The sequence below is a fragment of the Chiloscyllium punctatum genome, chromosome 48, assembly GCF_047496795.1.
Source record: "Chiloscyllium punctatum isolate Juve2018m chromosome 48, sChiPun1.3, whole genome shotgun sequence".
NCBI lineage: Eukaryota > Metazoa > Chordata > Chondrichthyes > Orectolobiformes > Hemiscylliidae > Chiloscyllium > Chiloscyllium punctatum.
The window spans coordinates 25422745-25444556 of NC_092786.1; the positions used below are offsets into that span (position 1 = coordinate 25422745).

At 42.3% G+C, this 21812-nt stretch overlaps 1 protein-coding gene across 1 annotated transcript in view; it reads right to left on the reverse strand.

The window, feature by feature from the left end:
- Window positions 1-21812, reverse strand: part of adamts17 (ADAM metallopeptidase with thrombospondin type 1 motif, 17) — a 669321-nt gene that overhangs the window by 123279 nt on the left and 524230 nt on the right. Inside the window, exons 17-18 of the mRNA XM_072564884.1 lie at window positions 14078-14235; window positions 1135-1294 (exon numbers count right to left, since the gene is read on the reverse strand). Coding sequence (XP_072420985.1) covers window positions 1135-1294; window positions 14078-14235 — 318 coding nt within the window. The remainder of the gene's footprint in view (window positions 1-1134; window positions 1295-14077; window positions 14236-21812) is intronic.

The window sequence follows — 21812 nt, forward strand, 5'->3', positions numbered from 1 at the left end:
TCAAAAATCTGCCCTTTTCCAGTTACAGACATATAGGGCAGAGCCAGGCTCTGAGTGATACAGGCCATGGCAAAATATTTGGGAGAATTGTCAAAAGTCAAGTGAGGCCTTTCTCAATGTTGGGGTCAACAAGTCACATTTTCTAACACGGTTTCGTATTAGATTCTCACTGCTGAGCAGCAAAGGACCTATCAACAGAAATTATTGCTTATTAGTACCTTCATTGTTCCTTAATCTCATTCATATGCATTCTCCTACTCTACCACCCACCAGATAGAATTCTCAACCTGAAAGTCAGAGCAGGTACCTAATGACTCAAACTCAATGGTTGCTGCTCTGGAGCTGTACTTTGGACACTGGCACCAATGTTTGAGGGCAATCTCCATGGGCAGTAGACACTCACCAGCTGCCATTGTCCACCCTTGTTAAGCTTCAGCTCAGCCAAAATGTTACTGCCTGTATTGGGGTCAGTTAGCTCAATTGGGTGGATGGCTAGTTTGCAACAGCAGGAGGTCAATTCTTGCACAGGATGAAGCTACTGTCAAGGACTTTCCTTCTCAATCTCTCCCCTTGCCTGAGATGGGTGACCCTCACGTTAAACCACCAGAGATCTCTCCCTAATGAAAGTGTGGTCCTTTAAGACTATGACAACTTTACCTTTACCTACCCTATTGTACAAAAGTCTCATTAACCCATCAATCCTGTCCTTGGCCACCTGCCTGAGCTCCAGATTCTCAAATAGCTCATATTTAAAATCCTTATCCACACTTTCAAATCTTCCTGTAGCTTCCTCATCCCAAACCTTGTGTTTCTCTTCTGTGACTCCTTTCACACCAGACTAATGGTCCATAACTGTTCACATGCCATCTTCTGGAATTCTCTCCCCATGTTGAACATTACTTCTTAGTCAAGTCATAGCTTATCCTTTGACTCAGTCCCCTATTCTTTTCCCAAAACCCTTTGAACTAATTGCAACCACATTTCTATAGTAAAGATGTTGGATCAAGACAGACTGCTTTACTTGTGAAGCAAAGTTAACAATGCAATAGGAATACAGTAGGAGGGTGGGAGTTCCTCAGAACCTCTTTGTTTGTTCATGGCAAACGTCAAATGGAATCTATCTGCTGACAGTACCTCCTCCACAGTGTACACTGCAGTCCCCCCAGCCAGTATTTGTCCACAGGTAAAAAGGTTCCAGCTGTTTTTGCACCTCGCTGCTGCTTTCAATGGAGTTGTTCACCGAGATTGTGTATTCATAGTGGATAACATAGCTTTGGTCATGAAATAGCAGCACCTATTTTATGAAACAAAAGTCAGTAAGAAAATAAATTCCAGTGGCCTCTTAGCTTCCTATGAATTTCCATTGTTAATTTGAAAATTGTAATCATCAGAACATTGTCAATACATCGGGTTTGAATTACAGCAAAATTCTCACAATCACGAAGTCTGACATTTTTACACTAATGAATAATTAGTAGTAACTTATACTGCTTGGGATTAGAATCATCATAAAACATGGAATGAGAGTTAACAGACTCAACTAAACATAATATTTAGCAACAATCATGACTTCTCAGAGAATGAAACAGTCCATTTCCATATTCAGCAAGAGCTGGACAGTATCAAGGTTTCAGATGATAAGTGGCAAGTAACATTTGTGCCACAAATCAGGCAATGACCATCTCCAATAACAGACAATCTAACCACTGTCCCTTAACATCAAATGGCATTACCATCGCTGAAACCCTGCTATTAGCATACTGGGGATTATTTACCATTGACCAGAAGTTGAAGTGAGCTACCATATAAATGCAATGGCTATAACAGCAGGTCAAAAAGCAAGAATTCTGTGGTGAGTAACTCATTGCCTGTCTCCCCAAAGTCTGTTCACAATTTACGGTGCACAAGCAAAGAATGTGAGGGAACACTGTCCACTTGGAGATAATGAGGTTTGCAGATGCTGGAGATCTGAGTTGAGAATGTGTTGCTGGAAAACCACAGCAGGTCAGGCAGCATCCAAGGAGCAGGAAAATTGATGAAGGGCTCTGGCCCAAAACAACAGCAGTTTTAAAGGGGAGAGGAACAGACAAAGAAAGCACATGGTGAGGTCAGTGCAGGAGAGAGAGAGAGAAAGAAACTGACACCACAGTGTACCTGCACAGTTACTGCCTTTGCTGTTTGAATTCATGTATTGCTGGACATCGGAGTGCGTCTGGGAAAATTAACAAACAGTTAAATTCACAACTGATCTTGGAGGAACTGTTTGGGTGAAGTTCACAGCACAGAATCAGATAAGTTAATTGTTGTTTTAAGTGTGGCCTGCAGAAAGTCTTCAGTAGTGAGTAGAGTGGGTTCTTTGTTAATTATATGTTTTTTGTGATATGACTCTTGATTACAGGAGTTGGGAGGCCATGTTGTGGCTATACAGGACATTGATTAAGCCACTATTGGAACATTGCTTACAATTCTGGTCTCCTTCCTATCGGAAAGATGTTATGAAACTTGAAGTGGTTCAGAAAAGATTTACAAGGATGTTGCCAGGGTGGAGGATTTGAGCTATGGGGAGAGGCTGAACAGGCTGGGGATTTTTTCTCTGGAGTGTCGGAGGCTGAGGGGTGACCTTATAGAGGTTTACAAAATTATGATGGGCATGGATAGGAAAAATAGACAAAGTCTTTTCCCTGGGGTCGGGGAGTCCAGAACTAGAGGGCAAAGGCTTAGGGTGAGAGGGGAAAGATATAAAGGAGACCTAAGGGGCAACGTTTTAACACAGAGGGTGGTACGTGTATGGAATAAGCTGCCAGAGGAAGTGGTGGAGGCTGGTACAATTGCAACATTTAAAAGGCATCTGGATGGGATATGAATAGGAAGAGTTTGGAGGGATATGGGCTGGATGCTGGCAGGTGGGAATAGATTGGTTTGGGATATCTGGTCAGCATGGATGGGTTGGACTGAAGGGTCGGTTTCCAGGCTGTACATCTCTATGACTCTATGACTAGGACAGTTCAACACCACCGTATCAAGATAATTAGGGATGAGCAAAAAGTATTGATTTGGTCAAGTGACTACACTTTATGGCTGAATTGAGGAATTTACAAGCTGACAAAGAATATGAGTCTAGGTAACTGGGTATACTAAATGCAGTTATTGAGAAAATGACTTTCTAAATATATTGCTATCAATATAATGCCAACAAACTCTTCATCAGAAATTAAAAACAGCCAAGTATTTTTCGATAGTGAGTTTTAAGGAAACAAGGTCAGATTTTCACTAAGTTGTGAAAACTCTCGACGTTTTTGAAAATTATGGATGGGACTCAGATTCAGATTCCATTTTCACCTGTAAAGGACAGGGTGTGAAGCATAGCTTAAAAATGTGTTGCTGGAAAAGCGCAGCAGGTCAGGCAGCATCAAAGGAACAGGAGAATCGACGTTTTGTGCATAAGCCCTTCTTCAGGAATCCTGAAGAAGGGCTTATGCCCGAAACGTCGATTCTCCTGTTCCTTTGATGCTGCCTGACCTGCTGCGCTTTTCCAGCAACACATTTTTAAGCTCTGATCTCCAGTCCTCACGTTCTCCTAGGGTGTGCAGCATGATGCATACAGGTGGGATCCCTGATGTTAGCAGGGCAATTTGAACTCAGTATCCGTGCATCCAAACACCTCATCTACTCTGTTTGTTGCTCTCAATATGGTCTCCTCTACATTGGATAGACTGGACGCTAATTCATGGAACGTTTCAGAGAACATCTTGGGGACACACACACCAAACAAACCCACCGCCCTGTGGCCGACCACTTCAACTCCACCCCCCACTTCCACTCCCCCAAGAACATAAAAGTCCTGGGCCTCCTCCACCGCCGAATCCAAACCACCCGACACCTGGAGGAAAAATGCCTCATCTTCCGCCTTGGGACCCTCCAACCACACAGCATCAAAGTCAATTTCACCAGTTTCTTCATCTCCCCTCCATCCACCTCATTCCAGATCCAACCTTCCCACTCGGCACTGCCCTCTTGAACTGTCCCATCTGTCTATCTGCCTTCCCACTATCTGCTCCACCCTCCGCTCCGACCTATTACCACCACCTACCACTTGCACCTACCTATCGCCTTCCAAGTTACATTCCCCCCAAGCCCCAACACCCCCTAATTATTTCTCAGCTCCGTTCCCCCACCCCCAACCCCCAACATTCCTGATGAAGGGCTTGTGCCCGAAACGTTGACTCTCCTGCTCCTCAGATGCTGTCTGACCTGCTGTGCTTTTCTAGCACCACACTTTTTGAATTTGAACTCAGTGTTGAGTTCAACAAACCCCATTCTCTCTGTGAGCATCATCAGGTAATGTGTGAGTTACAAACCTACGGTAGAGACATAGAATCTCATGAAAGATGGAGAAAATCTGTAAAACTGTCCAATTATGAAGCTATTTAAATCCTTAGACCATTAAACCACAAGAACGGCCTGCATCAGACTCTGTTATAAATAATCTGATATAACAACTACAAAAGCTGTTTATATCATTATTAATGGTTGGTTGCTTTCCACAACTTTCAATTACCTCAGCAGAGGATTGCAAATTCACTGTTTGATTGACAACTCAAAAGGGGTTATTAAAAGTTTTTTTTTGATGTGGAATCATGAACGCAAGTCTGTTAGTTTTTCTTGTAAGGGATTAAAACTTTTAGGGGCTTCTTAAGTTTTGAATTTCGTGATCATGAATGGAAGTTTGCTTTTTAATAATAATAAAGGTTGTAAAAGATATTTTATTTCATCACAACATGACTCCTGAGATTTACTCATGTTGGAGATAGATTGGGTTGACCTGGAGGCAGTAAGACTTGGAGTTAAATTGGGATTGGGGATGAAAAAGGCCAAGGGGTAGGTGGGGGAATGAATCAGAACAATTCAGCCATGGCCATGAGGAGTAAATGGGCATGGGAATGGATGGATTGGTGATAGATTGTGAGGACTGAGGGATAGAAGACCTAATAGCTAACAAAATGTTTGGGTGAAATCCTAGAGAACTGGGCTGAGCCTTTAAATCAGTCTGTCTCAGCACCTCTGCAGCCATTTCATTGTCCCAGGGTGTGAGTGGAGTCAACTCTAGCCCGCTCGTACTTTGGGCATGATGGGACACTTTGCTATCCATCTTGGCAGTGAGAGGCCAGCCCTGCTTGCATTATGTGAGTTGTTTATTCCTTATTGTTGTTCTTTATTGCTGATTTACTCCTCAATAGCAGCAGTGTGTACCATCTACAAGATGCACTGCAGAAATTCAGCAAGAGTCCTCAGAAATCACCTTCCAAACCCATCATCACATCCATCTAGACGGACAAGGGCAGCAGATGCACAGGAACACATCCACTTGTAAGTTTCCCTCCAAGCCACTCACCGTCTTGACTTTGAAATATAATTTTATTCCATCACTGTCGCTGCGTCAAAATCCTGGAATTCCTCCCCCACCAATGGCATTGTGGCATATGGGCTGCAGTGGCACAAGAAGGGCAGCTGATCATTGCCTACTCAAGGACAGATAATGATGGGCATTTAATGATGAGCCAGCCTGCATGATGTACATCCCATGAGTGAATAAGATAAAAACTAACTGATCATTCTATAAATTACATGAAAATTACAAGTACACCACAAGGACTGCAACAGTTCAAGAAGCCAGCTAACCAGCACTTTGTCAAAGACAATCAGTGATGGGCAATAAATGTTGATTTACTCCTGATGAAGGGCTTTTGCCTAAAACGTTGATTTTCCTGCTCCTCGGATGCTGCCTGACCTACTGTGCTTTTCCAACATCGCTCTGATCTAAACTCTGGTTTCCAGCATCTGCAGTCCTCACTTTTGCCTAATAAATGTTGGCCTAGCCAGTGATGCCCATAAATATTTTTTTTAAAAAGCTGAAATTTACATTAATATTTTACATTAGCAACTAAGAATCGAAACATTATATGTTGCTGGTGTAATGTGTCTGCCCAGGAGCACAGATCTTATTTTCGGGCATTCACATTTGTACTTGTCCAGGACATAATCACTAACTGCTTTGTTGAGCAATGCCAATTGACTCCATGAATTCCCTTAAATTCACAGATTCCATTCCTCATGTTCACTTAAGGTCAAGGTAAAGAAGCTGGCATACCACGACATTCCCAGGGCAATAAATGACTGTGTGAAATTCACACTGGAAAATGATGTTTTAAAATCCAGATGATTATTTATGGCACCCTGTATGTTACTAAAGGTCTTGGGCTTTGATTGAAAAAAAGACTGGCATTGTGTTGTCAATATTATTGGCAAGTTTTTGCTAGCTTCCTATGTTGGCATATGTGTATGACAGCTTTATTTGCTGAATCCAATGCAGCTGGATGCAAGATCTAAACTCACTAGAATTGGATTTTTTCCTAGCAATGACCTTTGAAACTGATGCTGGGTTGCCCCCAGACTTAGTGGCAGAACCATGTACACAATGGTAATTGTTTATTTAGGTAAACATTGATGCATAGATTATGTCCTTCTGATTAGAAAAGCTCAGTTCAATATTTCGTAGAAACTTTTTCCTTGAAAATTTGCAAAGTCAGACACACACAACAACATTCCTGCATGGTAAATCTGGAATTAACTGATTTAATAAAGACATATTCCATAATAACCAATAGCTTATTGAACAGCTCCAAATATTGCTTAGTCAACAATTTCCTGCAGTTAAATGGCAATCAAATCTTCAATTCACATTTCACACTCGGCATCAAAATCTGGCTTGCCGTCAGTCTGGCTGTTGCAGTCCTTGTGATGTAGTTGTTGTTTTCATGTAATTTATATAATTTAGTTTTATCTTATTCACTCATGGAATGTGCATTGTGCAGGCTGGGCCAGTATTTATTGCCCATCATTAACTGCCCTTGAGAAAGTCCCTTGAGCTTCTGCAGTCCATATGCCACAATGCCATTGGTGGGAGAGGAATTCCAGGATTTTAGCTTCCCTACAGTGTGGAAACAGGCCCTTCGGCCCAACAAGTCCACACCAACCCTCTGAAGAGTAATCCAGACCCATTTTCCTCTGACTAACACTATGGGCAACTTAGTATGAAGGGCTTATGCCCGAAACGTCGATTCTCCTGCTCCTTGGATGCTTCCTGACCTGCTGCGCTTTTCCAGTTACACATTTTCAGCTCTGATCTCCAGCATCTGCAGTCCTCACTTTCTCCTCGCAACTTAGTATGGCCAATCCACCTGACCTGCACATCTTTAGACTGTGGGAGGAAATCAGAGCAAACCTACACAGACAAAGAGGGACACCAGTTCAACTGGGACAATACATCCATCTTGGGACAGGCTAAACAATGACATGCACAGGAATTCCTAGAGGCCTGGCATTCAAACCAGAACTTCATTAACAAACATATTGATTTGGACCCCACATACCAACCTCTCAGAAACCAAACCGGAAATTATATCACCCACCACAACAGACCAAGACAAATAAACAGCAAGTGGGACAGAACTCCAACGCTTCACCAGAGGCTCACTGATTATATTACCTAGCATGGTGAGAAAACGCCTGAGAACAGCTCAGCACTCAAATTTACATCCTTACCCTCAACTTTCTTAACATCTCATTCTCAGGTTGGGGCATCACAGGCAAAGCTGTATCACCAATTCTTGTTTGCCCTTGAGAAGATGGTGAGCACTGTCATGATCCACTGCAGTTTGTGTTCAGTAAACTAAAACTCCCAGCAGTGAAAATAACACCATGATTTTCTATCTTAAAAATGATGTTCTTAAAATAAGTGATTGAAGGTCACCATCTGCTGGTCTTTTAGACCCAAAGGTTTAAATTTGGATATCACGTTTGAAACTAAATGTCAGAGATTCATGGATAGAGTATGTTATCAGGTGTGGGGTGTTAAGATATAATTATTCATCCTGCTTGGTCAAAGACTCAGCCTTTGTAAAAATTCAATGAAAAGTACACAGTGACATTTTAGCTTGTTATCAGTAAATTTAAATTGAGCAAAATTGTCCTTCTCATTTCAAAACCAAATGATTTGCTCCAGGCTAGATTTTCCTGTCCATTCATAGTTAAGAGGTAGTAAATACAATCCGCAGCCTTATAGCAGTCTACACATCAAAACTCTGAATTGTTGAATAAAGTATGTTATAAAGCCTTGAAAATCACAGTACACAAACAGACTGGAAATGATAAACAGCTCTATCAAAACTTAGAAGTATCAAGTCTGCATATGGCAATGTTTGGAAAATGATTTGCAATAAAATTTTCAATTATTCAGTTTAGGCCAAGTATTGCCTCGTGCCAATTTGACATAAAAAGCAGTACAGCTGATACAGACACATGCTCAGGATTTGTGTGGAAATCTGGAATTCTCTTTCCCAACTGGCTGGGAGTCATCTGAACGGTCCAAGACACAGAACACTAGGGTTTTTTGTTACGTGAGGGTATTAAACATTCTACAGCAAAGACAGGCAAAGAGAGTTGAGGCAGAAATTTCACATAATCTAATGTAATGGGGACAGAAGCCTTGAGGGTGTCCTCTTATTGCAATGTACTTAATACACTTAAGAAATCAGGCGGCACGGTGGCATAGTGGTTAGCACTGCTGCCTCACAGCTCCAGAGACCTGGGTTCAATTCCCGCCTCAGGCGACTGACTGTGTGGAGTTTGCACGTTCTCCCCGTGTCTGCGTGGGTTTCCTCCGGGTGCTCCGGTTTCCTCCCACACTCCAAAGATGTGCAGGTCAGGCGAATTGGCCATGCTAAATTGCCCGTAGTGTTAGGTGTAGGGGTATGGGTGGGTTACGCTTCGGCGGGGCGGTGTGGACTTGTTGGGCCGAAGGGCCTGTTTCCACACTGTAAGTAATCTAATCTAATCTAAAGTCCCATCACTCTAAGGTCACTTGTGACAATGCGTAAAATGGACTAGGGTGTTGTGTTAGTCTGGTAAAAACAATGACTGCAGATGCTGGAAACCAGATTCTGGATTAGTGGTGCTGGAAGAGCACAGCAGTTCAGGCAGCATCCAAGTAGCTTCGAAATCGACGTTTCGGGCAAAAGCCCTTCATCAGGAATAAAGGCAGTGAGCCTGAAGCGTGGAGAGATAAGCTAGAGGAGGGTGGGGGTGGGGAGAAAGTAGCATAGAGTACAATGGGTGAGTGGGGGAGGGGATGAAGGTGATAGGTCAGGGAGGAGAGGGTGGAGTGGGTAGGTGGAAAAGGAGATAGGCAGGTAGGACAAGTCCGGACAAGTCATGGGGACAGTTACTGAGCTGGAAGTTTAGAACTAGGGTGAGGTGGGGGAAGGGGAAATGAGGAAGCTGTTGAAGTCCACATTGATGCCCTGGGGTTGAAGTGTTCCGAGGCGGAAGATGAGGCGTTCTTCCTCTAGGCGTCTGGTGGTGAGGGAGCAGTATTTCAACTCCCCCTCCCACTCTGCCGAGGACATGGAGGTTTCTGGGCCTCCTTCACCGCCGCTCCCTTTTGATAAGGGATAGCATTACAACTGTACTGAGGGAGAATATTCCTGGAAATACATCCAGACAAGTTATTTGGGTGGAACTGAGAAATAAGAAAGGGATGATCACCTTATTGGGATTGTATTCTAGATCCCCTAATAGTCAGAGGGAAATTGAGAAACAAATTTGTAAGTAAATCTCAATAATTTATAAGAATAATGGGGTGGTTATGGTAGGGGACTTAACTTTCTAAACATAGACAAGGACTACCATAGTGTTCGGATGTAGACAGAGAGGAATTTGTTAAGTTTGTACAAGAGAGAGGTTTACAAACCCCTTACAGAGGTTTACAAAATCATGAGGGTCAGAGATAGCATAAATAGGCAAAGTCTATTCCCTGGGGTCAGGGAGTCCAGAACAAGTGGGCATAGGTTTAGGGTGAGAGGGGAAAGATATAAAAGAGACTGTTTCCCACTGAGGGCGGTACGTGAATAGAATGAGCTGCCAAAGGAAGTGGTGGAGCCTGGTACAATTACAGCATTTAAAAGGCATTTGGATGGGTATATGAATAGGAAGGGAAAGTGAGGACAGCAGATGCTGGAGATCAGAGCTGAAAATGTGTTGCTGGAAAAGCGCAGCAGGTCAGGCAGCATCCAAGGAACAGGAGAATCGACGTTTTGGGCATCAGCCCTTCTTCAGGAATTCCTAAAGAAGGGCTCATGCCCGAAACGTCGATTCTCCTGTTCCTTGGATGCTGCCTGACCTGCTGCGCTTTACCAGCAACACATTTTCAGCGTATATGAATAGGAAGGGTTTGGAGGGATATGGGCCGGGTGCTAGCAGGTGGGACGAGTTTGGTTTGGAATATCTGGTCAGCATGGATGGCTTGGACTGAAGGGATTATTTCCATGCTGTGCATCTCTATGACTCTATGACTGTAGCTTTCAAAAGTTGATTGGAGGCGGATGTTTACAGGTAAAGGGACAGCTTGAAAATGGGAAGCCCTCAATAATGAGATAACCAGAGTCTAGAGACAGTATGTTCCTGTTAGGGTGAAATGCAAGGCTGGTAGGTGTGGGGAATGCTGCATGATGAGAGAAATTGAGGTTTTGGTTGAGAAAAAGAAGGAAGCATATGTCAGGTGTAGACAGCAGAAATCCAGCGAATCCTTTGAAGATTATAAAGGCAGTAGGAGTATACTTAAGAGGGAAATCAGAGGGCAAAAAGGGGACATGAGATAGCTTTGGCAAATAGAGTTAAGGAGAATCCAAAGGGATTTTATAAATATATTAAGGACAAAGGTTGAATAGGGACATATCAAAGATCAGCAATGCAGCCTACACGTGGAATCGCAGGAGATGGGGGAGATACTAAATGACTATTTTGCAATAGTGTTTACTGTGGAAAAGGACATGGGAGATATAGAATGTGGGAAAACAGATGGTAACATCTTGAAAAATGTGTATCAGGTGTACTGCTTTTTACAGAAGAGGAGATGCTGGATGTCTTAAAATGCAGACACCTGACCAGGTGTAGCCTCGAACTCTGTGGGAAGCTCAGGATGTGATTGCTGGGCCCTTTGTTGAGATATTTGTATCATCGATAGTCACGGGTGAGGTGCCGGAAGACTGGCAGTTGGTTAACGTGGTACCACTATTTAAGAAAGATGGCAAGGAAAAGCCAGGGAGCTATAGACCTGGTGTGACTGACATTGTTGGTGGAAAAGCTGTTGGAGGGAGTCCTGAGGGACAGGATGTACACGTATTTGGAAAGGCATGGACTGATTAGGGATAGTCAATATGAGTTCGTAGATGGGAAATCATGTCTCACAAACTGGATTGAGTGTTTTGAAGTAATGAAGAGGATTGATGAGGGCAGAGTGGTGGACGTGATCTATATAGACTTCAGGAAGGCGTTCGACAAGGTTTCTCATGGTAGACTGGTTAGCAAGTTTAGATCTCATTGAATACAGGGAGAATTAGCCATTTGGATACAGAACTGGCTCAAAGGTAGAAGACAGAGCGTCATGGTGGACTGTTGCCTTTCAGACTGAAGGCCCGTGACCAGTGGTGTACCACAAGGGTCGGTGCTGGGTCCACTGCTTTCCATCATTTATATAAAGGATATGGATATGAACATTGGTGATCTGTTTAGTAGGGTTGAAGATGACACCAAAATTGGAGGTGTAGTGGACAGTGAAGAAGGTTACCTCAGAGTACAATGGGATCTTGATCAGATGAGCCAATGAGCTGAGGAGTGGCAGATGGAGGTTAATTTAGATAAATGTGAGGCACTGCATTTTGGAAAGGCAAATCAGGGATGGACTAATACACTTAATGGTATGGTCCCAGGGAGTGTTGCTGAACAAAAAGACCTTGGAGTCAGGTTCATAGTTCCTTGAAAATAGAGTCACAGGTCTATAGAATAGTGAAGAAGGTATTTGGTATGCTTTCCTTTATTGGTCAGAGCATTGAGTATAGCGGTTAGGAGGTCACGTTGCGGCTGTACAAGACATTGATTCTGTCACTTTTGGAATATTACATGCAATTCTGGTCTCCGTCCTATTGGAAGGATGTTGTGAAATCTGAAAGGGTTCAGTAAAGATTTACAAGGATGTTGCCATGGTTGGAGGAGTTGAGCTTCAGGACAGGCTGAATAGGCTGGGGCTGTTTTCCCTGAAACATCGGAGGCTGAGGGGTCACCTTATAGAGGTTTATAAAATGATGAGGGACATGGATAGGATAAATAGACAAGGTCTTTTTCCTGAGGTGGGGGAGTCCAGAACTAGAGGGCATAGGTTTAGGGTGAGAGGGGAAAAATTTTAAAAGGAAGCTAAGGGGCAACTTTTTCATGCAGGAAGTGATGCATGTATGGATTGAGCTGCCAGAGGAAGTATTGGAGGCTGGTACAATTACAACATTTAAAAGGCATCTGAATGGGTAGATGAATAGGAAGGGTTTGGAGGGAAATGGCCAAGTGCTGGAAAATGGGACTAGATTAGGGCGGCACGGTAGCACAGTGGTTAGCACTGCTGCCTCACAGCGCCAGAGACCCGGGTTCAATTCCCGCCTCAGGCGACTCTCTGTGTGGAGTTTGCACATTCTCCCCGTGTCTGCGTGGGTTTCCTCTGGGTGCTCTGGTTTCCTCCATCACTCCAAAGATGTGCAGGTCAGGTGAATTGGCCATGCTAAATTGCCCGTAGTGTTAGTTAAGGGGTAGATGTAGGGGTATGGGTGGGTTGCGCTTCAGCGGGGCGGTGTGGACTTGTTGGGCCGAAGGGCCAACTGTAAGTAATCTAATCAAATCTAATTAGGTTACAATATCTGATCAGTATGGACGAGTTGGACCAAAGGATCTATTTCTGTGCTGTACATCTCTATGATTCTACATCCTTTTGTGAAGGAAATCTGGTCTGGTCTAAAGGTGACTGCCGACTCTCAGCAACGTGGTTGACTTGGAACGGTCCTCTGATATGGTCTAGCAAGCTCCTTAGCTAAGGGCTGCTGTAGTAGGGCATCTCATGACACGAATAAAGAAAAAACAGGTTTCAGATAATGTTTTCATTGGTTCCAGGACTATCTAACCAGACCTGGAAGAGGACTACAATCTAGGTTAGCTTCCTGATGTGGAAAAAAGATTTGAAGTTTAAAAGTAGTGGAAAATCTGGGCAATGTGACTACATACACGATTCTCCCAGAAAGTCAGCACAAATGTGATGAGTCAAATGGCCTCCTACTGAGCTGCAACATTGTTATATTCTTCTGTTTTAAGTCCCTTCGCTTTACTGAGTAGGCCACTGAAATGAAGCAGAGCTCAGATTTTACTCTGCTTAAGTGCTTATAACATGTAGATTAATGATGAACATACATTCTTCTGTAGATACAACAGCATAGTGGTGGGATTAGACTGGCAATTTAAAGCTTGATAGAAAGACACAGGGAGGAAATGCATTCGATCGCACCATCTGCAATTCCCCTTCAAGTTACACATGATCCTAATTTGGAAATATGTCGCTGGGACAAAATCCTGGAATCCCTCCCTAATGGCACCTGAGCTGTTCCGACACTACATGAATTGCAGTGGTTTAATAAGAGTGCTCATCACCACCCTCTCAGGGGCAATAAATATTGGCTTAACCAGTGGCACTCATATCCTGTGAAGAGAGCCCAATGCATGGAAAGTCCAGAAACAGAATTCAATTGACCTGGAAATTTGTGTGCTGGCCTAGGAAAAACAGACCATAAAAAGTACTGGACTATAAACCACACTTTGAAATGATCAAAGAACATCAGCTTACCAGATTTGTCCACATCCTGTAATGAGGAATTTAGTAGATTGAAAATTGATACACAGATTTATGTCCTGGCAAAAACACACTGTTGTTGTCTCTCTCTCTCTCTCTCTCTGTCAAACCTCATTACAGTCTGACCACCAATTCTCCAAGGGCTAAGGAGCTAACCACTTTTAAAGTAACAACTCTTCTGCTTGTACTCAGAAATGAATACTAACATGCAACAGAAAGTAATTTCTATGTCATACAGTTACCAAGAAAAAAGAAATACTCATTGGAGCTCATTATTCCAAAGACAGATTAACGATATACCATTAAATGAAGTGGTGTTTTAGTTGGTCCCTTAGCAGACATCTTTTCCCACAGTCCCCGTCGTACATAACGGACTGTCGTTCCTGCCATTGGAAACTCGCCAGGAAGTTCAATCTTCCAATCACTGTTGATGGATTGTTTTGTGGAATCTTTTAGAGCTGGTGAAACACAAATATCAAGCAAATTTAGTTATGAAACATTTGTGATTAAACATATTTTCTTCACTCTGAGAGAAACTGGCAAATAACCTCATGGAAACCCTTAAACAGCGGACTTTGAATGTGGATCGTCCACAGGAATTTACAATAGATTTCAAGATGGCTGAAGTATGGGTGGATGTGGATTATTGGCAGAGCCAGTACTTTCAATTTTTTTGCACAGCTACAATCCAAATGAATAAAGTGGGAGTGGAAGTGGGGCTTGATCTTTCTTAAAGCCACCATCTGGTTGTGCAAGTGAAAGCCAATTGGCCTCTGCTCCAGACAGAGACAAACAACTTCAAAACTTTTCCGAAGAGACTAACATCCAATCCAGTCACAACTGTCCATTGAATAACTTTAATAAGAGATAGGAGCTCTACATTTGGGGTAACAGACTTGGTATGTTATTAGCAATTAATTTCACAAGGAAGAATGACGAAATGTTTTATGAATTAGATGGAACAACGCCCACAGGAGCAAGAGAGACCAAGGGAAGGCTGGGAGTACACAAATCTTTGCAAGTTGCAGGAAAAACAAGATTCTGGAATTTATGAGCAAATAGAAAGTTAGGCTGAATCTTTGCAAAACACTCATCAAGTCAAAATGCTGTAATTTCCTCCCTAGTGGCATTGCAGGTCTATCTACAGCACATGGGCTGCAGCGGTTCAAGAGGTCAGCTCACCACCATCTTCTCAAGGGCAACTAGGGACAAGCAATGAATGCTGGCCCAGCCTGTGGCACACATCCCATGAATGAATTTTTTTAAAAAACACTGGTTAGACCGCAGCTGTAATGTTCTGTGACTGTAGTCTGAATGCAGAGTGTGACTTTCCATTTGATTGATCTTAATCAGATAGACAGCTGCTGAAAGGTGATAGAAAGTGAAAGTGTCCTTTGCCAGAAGGAGGGGAAGCATTCATCAGTACCTTATTCTACACAGCACCTGATTTCTTTTCTCATTGAAGTCAAGGCAGTATGACGCATGCTGCCAACTCACTCAATCCTGGCAGTGTTTTTGGAATAGAGTCACAGCAAGTAAAATATTCCTTTCAATTTATTTACACTGGTTGGGGCATGTCCTTGGAATGGAAGCTCTCTGCTGCCCCTATCATTTCAGCTATTTACCATAAAACAATTATATTAGCTATCTTACTAACGACTATGTGCTGAAGTTTAAAAAAATGACATTTATATATCGCACTTTTCAAATCAGCAGGCTGTGTCAAAGTTACTTACATTCAAATCACTAAATAGCTTTGAAGTAGTTATTCTGATCATGTTGATAGATGCATCAGTCAGTTTATACAGGGCAAGCTCCCACAAGCAGGAAACAAAGCAGATGACCAGCAAGTCTGATTTTAGATGATACATTAGCAACATACCATGGATACTGGAATTCTTAAATAAAACAAATACTGGAAATACTCAGCAAGTCCAGTAACATCCATGAAGAGAAACAGTTAACACTTCTGATCAATGAAGTTCCAACGCTTTGTATTATGTTTGATTTTGAAGCTGTACATTGAAGGATGAACATCTTTATACAGTGTCATGCATAAAATTAAATTAAGGTAGATACAGCAGATCAACTTAGATTGTTCATGGAATGAGTTTGGAACCCAGGCATTCAAAATCGTTGGCTGTGTTTTCTGATCTTTGATTGTAATCAAAATCAGGATCATTTTCTGGGCCCTGATCCGGTTCCTGTCAGTGTATTTCATGGCAAAGGATCTCTCGCCAATCAGGTCTAAGGAGTTTATTGGCCTTTCTACCCATAACTTTCCCATGCATGCGTTCACATCCGACAATTTTAAAGGAAGTAGCTACAGAGATAGTGGATGCACCTGTTTGTAATCTTCCAAGAATCCTTATATTTCGGAAGAGTCCGAGATTTTTGGAAAATATCAATCTATAAGCCTGATTATACTAAATTCCTTTTTTTCCCCCTTCATTACATAGCATTTTTGGAATGCTATTTGTGCTTTCTACCATGAAGACTGATGCAAACTATTGATTTCAAATCCTGTGCCACTTTTATAGAACATTTCAGCGCAGTACAGGCCCTTCAGCCCTCGACGTTGCACCAACCTGTGAAACCAATCTGAAGCCCATCTAACCTATGCTATTCCATTTTCATCCATATGCCTATCCAGTGACCATTTAAGTGCCCATAAAGTTGGTGAGTCTACTACTGTTGCAGGCAGTGCATTCCACGCCCCTACTACTCTCTGAGTTAAAGGAACAACCTCTGACATCTGTCCTATATCTATCACCCCTACATCCCCTTGTGCTAGCCATCACCATCCTCAGAAAAAGGCTCTCACTGTCCACTCGCTCTAACCCTCTGATTATCTTATATGTCTCAATTAAGTCCCCTCTCAACCCTTTTCTCTCTAACGAAAACAGCATCAAGTCCCTCAACCTTTCCTTGTAAGATCTTCCCTCCATACCCGGCGACATCCTAGTCAACCTCCTCTTATACCTTTCCAAAGCTTCCACATCCTTCCTATATAAAGCAGTGACCAGAACTGCACGCAATACTCCAAGTGCAGCCGCACCAGAGCTTGACCTCATGGTTCCGAAACCCAAACCCTCTACTGACAAAAGCTAACACACCCTAAGCCTGCTTAACAGCTCTACCAACCTGGGTGGCAACTTTGAGGGATCCAAGTACATGGACACCGAGATCTCTCAGCTCATCTACAGGATCAAGAATCTTACGAATAGCCCAGTACTCTGCACTCCTGTTGCTCCTTCCAAAGTGAATCACCTCACACTTTTCCAAATTAAACTCCATTTGCCATCTCTCAGCCCAGCTCTGCCGCTTATCTATGTCCTTCTGTAACCTACAGCATCCTTCGGCACTATCCACAACTATACTGACCTTAGTGCCATCTGCAAATTTACTAACCCATCTTTCTATGCCCTTATCCAGGTCATTTATGAAAATGACAAAGAGCAGTGGACCCAAAACAGATCCTTGCGGTACACCACTAGTAACTGAACTCCAGGATGAACATTTCCCATCAACCACCACCCTCTGTCCTCTTTCAGCGAGCCATTTTCTGATCCAAACCGATAAATCACCCTCAATCCCATGCCTCCTTATTTGTGCAATAGTTTACCATGGAAAACCTTATCAAATGCCTTACTGAAATCCACATACACCACATCAACAGCTTTATCCTCATCTACCTATTTGGTCACAGTTTCAAAGAACTCAATAAGGTTTGTGAGGCATGACCTACCCTTCACAAAACTGTGCTGACTATTCCTAATCAAATTATTCCTCTCTAAATGATTATAAATCTTATCTCTTAGAACCTTTTCCAATACTTTACCCACAACCGAAGTAAGGCTCACTGGTCTATAATTACCAGAGTGGTATCCACTCCCCTTCTTGAACCAGGGAACAACATTTGTTATCCTCCAGTCTTCTGACACTATTCTTGTAGACAATGACAACATAAAGATTAAAGCCAAAGGGCTCTGCAATCTCCTCTTTGGCTTCCCAGAGAATTCTTGGATAAATCTCATCTGGCCCAGGGGACTTATCTATTTTCACACTTCCCAGAATTTCTAACACCTCTTCTTTGTGAACCTCAATCCCATCTAGTGTAGTAGCCTGTAGCTCAGTTTTCTCCTCAACCACATTGTCTTTTTCTAGTGTGAATACTGACATTTAGCACTTCCCCTATCTCCTCCATGCATAACTTCCCACTACTGTCCTTGGTTAGCCCTAATTTTACTCTCATCATTCTTTTATCCCTTATGGACTTATAGAAAGCTTCAAGGTTTTCCTTGATCCTATCCGCCAATAACTTCTCCTGTCCCCTCTTCTCTCATCTTAGCTCTCTCTTTAGGTCTTTCCTGGCTACCTTGTAATTCACAACTGCCCTAACTGAGCCTTCACATCTCATCCTAACATAAGCCTTCTTATTCGTCTTGACAAGAGATTCAACTTCTTGAGTAAACCATGGTTCCTGCAATCGAGGTTTCCTCCCTGCCTGACAGGTACATACTTATCAAGGACACACTGTAGTTGTTCCTTGAATAAGCTCAACATTTCTATTGTGCCTATCCCCAGCAGTTTCCTTCCCCAGCCTATGCATCCTAAATCTTGTCTAATTGTATCATAATTACCTTTTCCCCTGCTGTAGCTCTTGCCCTGCAGTATATACTTATCCCTTTCCATCACTAAAGTAAACATAACTGAATTGTGGTCACTATCACCAAAGTGCTTACCTACCTCCAAATCTAATACCTGGCTGGGTTCATTACTCAGTACCAAATCCAATATGGCCTTGCCCCTTGTTGGCCTGTCCACATACTGTGTCAGTAAACCTTCCTGCATACAATGGACAAAATCTGACCCATCTAGGGTACTTGAACTATAGTATTCCCAATCAATATTTGGGAAGTTGACGTCCCCAGTAACAACTACCTGTCACTCTCGCTCCTAGCGAGAATCATTTTTGCTATCCTTTCCTCTAAGTCTCTGGAACTATTCGGAGGCCTATAGAAAACTCTCAACAGGGTGACCTCTCCTTTCCTGTTTCTAATCTCAGCCCATACTACCTTAGTTGACGAGTTCTCAAATGTCCTTTCTGGAACCATAATACTGTCCTTGACTAACAAATGCCACACCACCACCTCTCTTACCGTCTTCTCTGTTCTCAATGAAACATCTAAATCCCCAAACCTACAACAACCATTCCTATCCCTGCTCGACCCATGTCTCTGAAATGGCCACAACATTGAAATCCCTTTTTTTGGGCTTTATATTATTATTTCCCCAGTCTCATTCTCTAAGATGCCTATGTTCACTTTAGCAAAGCTTTTCTTTTTCATCTATTTAATGAAACTCTCAGTATCTTTTTTATTACTTCCTACTCTACATTCAAAATGTACAAGGAAAACCGCCTGCTATTTTGCTCTCTATCTACTGAGGGCTATCATTAAAGGATCTGTGATTCACAAGCTATTATTATCACAGTGAAGTACTGGTCAGTTTGAAGAATATATCAATAAACTCTTAGATCTTGATTTAATTTCATCGAGCATGATTCCAGAGGTATGTCCACACCAGACATTGGGTGAGTTGGCACAGTCAGTGCTAAATGCAAAGGATGATGGGACGGAACATAGGACTTTGGGAAAAGGACAACAAGGAACCATGGGGGCTGGGTGGGAAGCATGAGATGGCATAGCTGGGGCATGAGGTATGCACGGAGGGGTAAGGGAGTGTGTCAAGTGAAGGATGTGTATTGCTTTTTATTAAGCTGTTGTGACAAAGTTCCAGAGTGCCGAGGTGTACGTCCATAAATGTTGAGTATTTGAGTGTTTTTTTTAATGTGATTTCTATTGATCACTACATTTTCATCAACTGAATACTCTCAACTCTTTAAATGTTGGATAATTTTTTTTGAGTTCTAAATGCCCTTTCCCCAATCTTGCATAAATATATCCTTCTTATCATTTGGGAATATATTTGTATTCTTGACCACTCTTTTGGCCAACATACATTTCAAATCTTCTCTATTTACAGCCCTCTTTTTTTCTCTAAAATGCTCTCCATTTTGTCTTCAAATATAGCTCGCCCTCAAATAGTTTGTCTTTATCAGCTTATGCATTTTTTTTCAATCTGTTCTTGGCATTTGTACTATTGCACTTTATATGATTTGTTATATCATTTCCCAGATTTTCTATTAAGCAATTTGTCAACCATTCTTGCAGGTGTACATCAATTCTGCTACAGGGCCATTTTTCTTCTCCCATTCTAATCTGTTCTGAACCCTATTAAAAATCTCCTTCACCTTTCGGCTCTCACATCTGTTATAGGTATTGTCATCCACAGCCCAACCCAGAAGTTTAACCTGCTATAAAACAAAGAACTGCAGATGTTAGAAATCCAAAACTATAAATTGCTGAAAAAAACTCAATGGGGTTCTGGCGTTTTCTGTGCAGAGAAAGTAGAGTTAACATTTTGGGTCCAGTAACCCTTCAGAATTGATCGTAGCTAGGGAAAGGTGGGATATATGCTAAAGACAGAGGGTGGGGGAGTGTAAAGCAGTCAGCTATTATTTCCCTTTAAAAATGTTTAGTTATTCAAATTTGCCATTATTTCTTCTTTCAATTGTCTGACTGCTTCCAGATCAACCTCCACAACACTTTTACCAATCTAGTCATCGGGAGATGCTTATCTTCAACCCAGTGATGATCCTGTGCTGATAATTCTTTCTCTCTTTTCCTGTATCAAATGTGTCATTGAAGCAAAGACCATGAAAAGAAAAATTACTTCACATGGAATCTTCCAAATGTTGCAGAGTTTAAAAAGCGAGCCTTGCTTTTAATCTTCCAAAGTCTTTCAGCAATCTAATTAGCTGTAAAAACAGACAGCAGATGGTTACCAGCTGATAATCAGGATGAGACTGGGAACTCAGCTTGAGATGATTTCTGTCAGTATCCAAAACGACCAAAGGACAAACTGATTGGATGCACTTGGATGGGAGTAATTCTTGCTGTCAATTGGAATGATCAAGTGTGGGAAAATGATTTTGGGGGCAATGGGGTTGGGGAGCTGACTGATTTTGCTGCCCTATGCTTAATGTACCAGCAGCAATCAGGTAGACTAAGTTTTTAATCCTGTAAGGTTTTCACTGAGTCAGTTAGCTCAGCAATTCTCCACTGAAGATTATTCTTTCACTGTGAGATTCACAGGTTTTACTGATGCAACTACAGATACCATTGACATTTTGAATCTCTTTCATGCTAAAGTCTCAGAATAACCCGATACTGGATCTATAGTCCTATAAATAATATTAAAAACATAAATATTCCATTCCCTCTGTAGTGAAGGCATTTAGTAAAGGAACACTCACCTTAATGCCTTCCACTACTCATTGCACCTGTGTGGTTTCTATCCCTCTGTTCACCTCCTTTTCATGTGTCTATCGATATAAGCCTCAAATAGTGCTAACATGCTTGCTGCCACTGTCAGTGTGTTCCACGCTTCCACCATTCTTTGGATGAAAAATGTTCCCCACACTTCTCCCCTAAACGATCCCCCCCCCGCTTACCTTGAATTCGTTCCTTCTTGCAGTTGACGTTCTACCATGGGCAAAAAGCCTCTAATTATTCATCCTATATATGCTATTATAACTTTGTAGACTTCTATCAGGTCACCCCTCAGCCTGTCTTTCTCATGAAAACATTACAAATTAGTTCAATCTACCTACAAAACTAAAACCGTCCAGTCCATGCAGCATTCTGATTCGGTACATTCCTTTTCCGAAGCATCCTCGTTCTTCTGGTAGTGTGGCTGATTCCCTGTCTCGCGAATAATGGGATCCAAGTTCCAGAACTAGAGGGCATAGGTTTAGGGTGAGAGGGCAAAGATATAAAACAGACCTAAGGGGCAACTTTTTCACTCAGAGGGTAGTACGTGTATGGAATGAGCTGCCAGAGGATGTGGTGGAGGCTGGTACAATTGCAACATTTAAAAGACATCTGGATGGGTATATGAATAGAAAGGG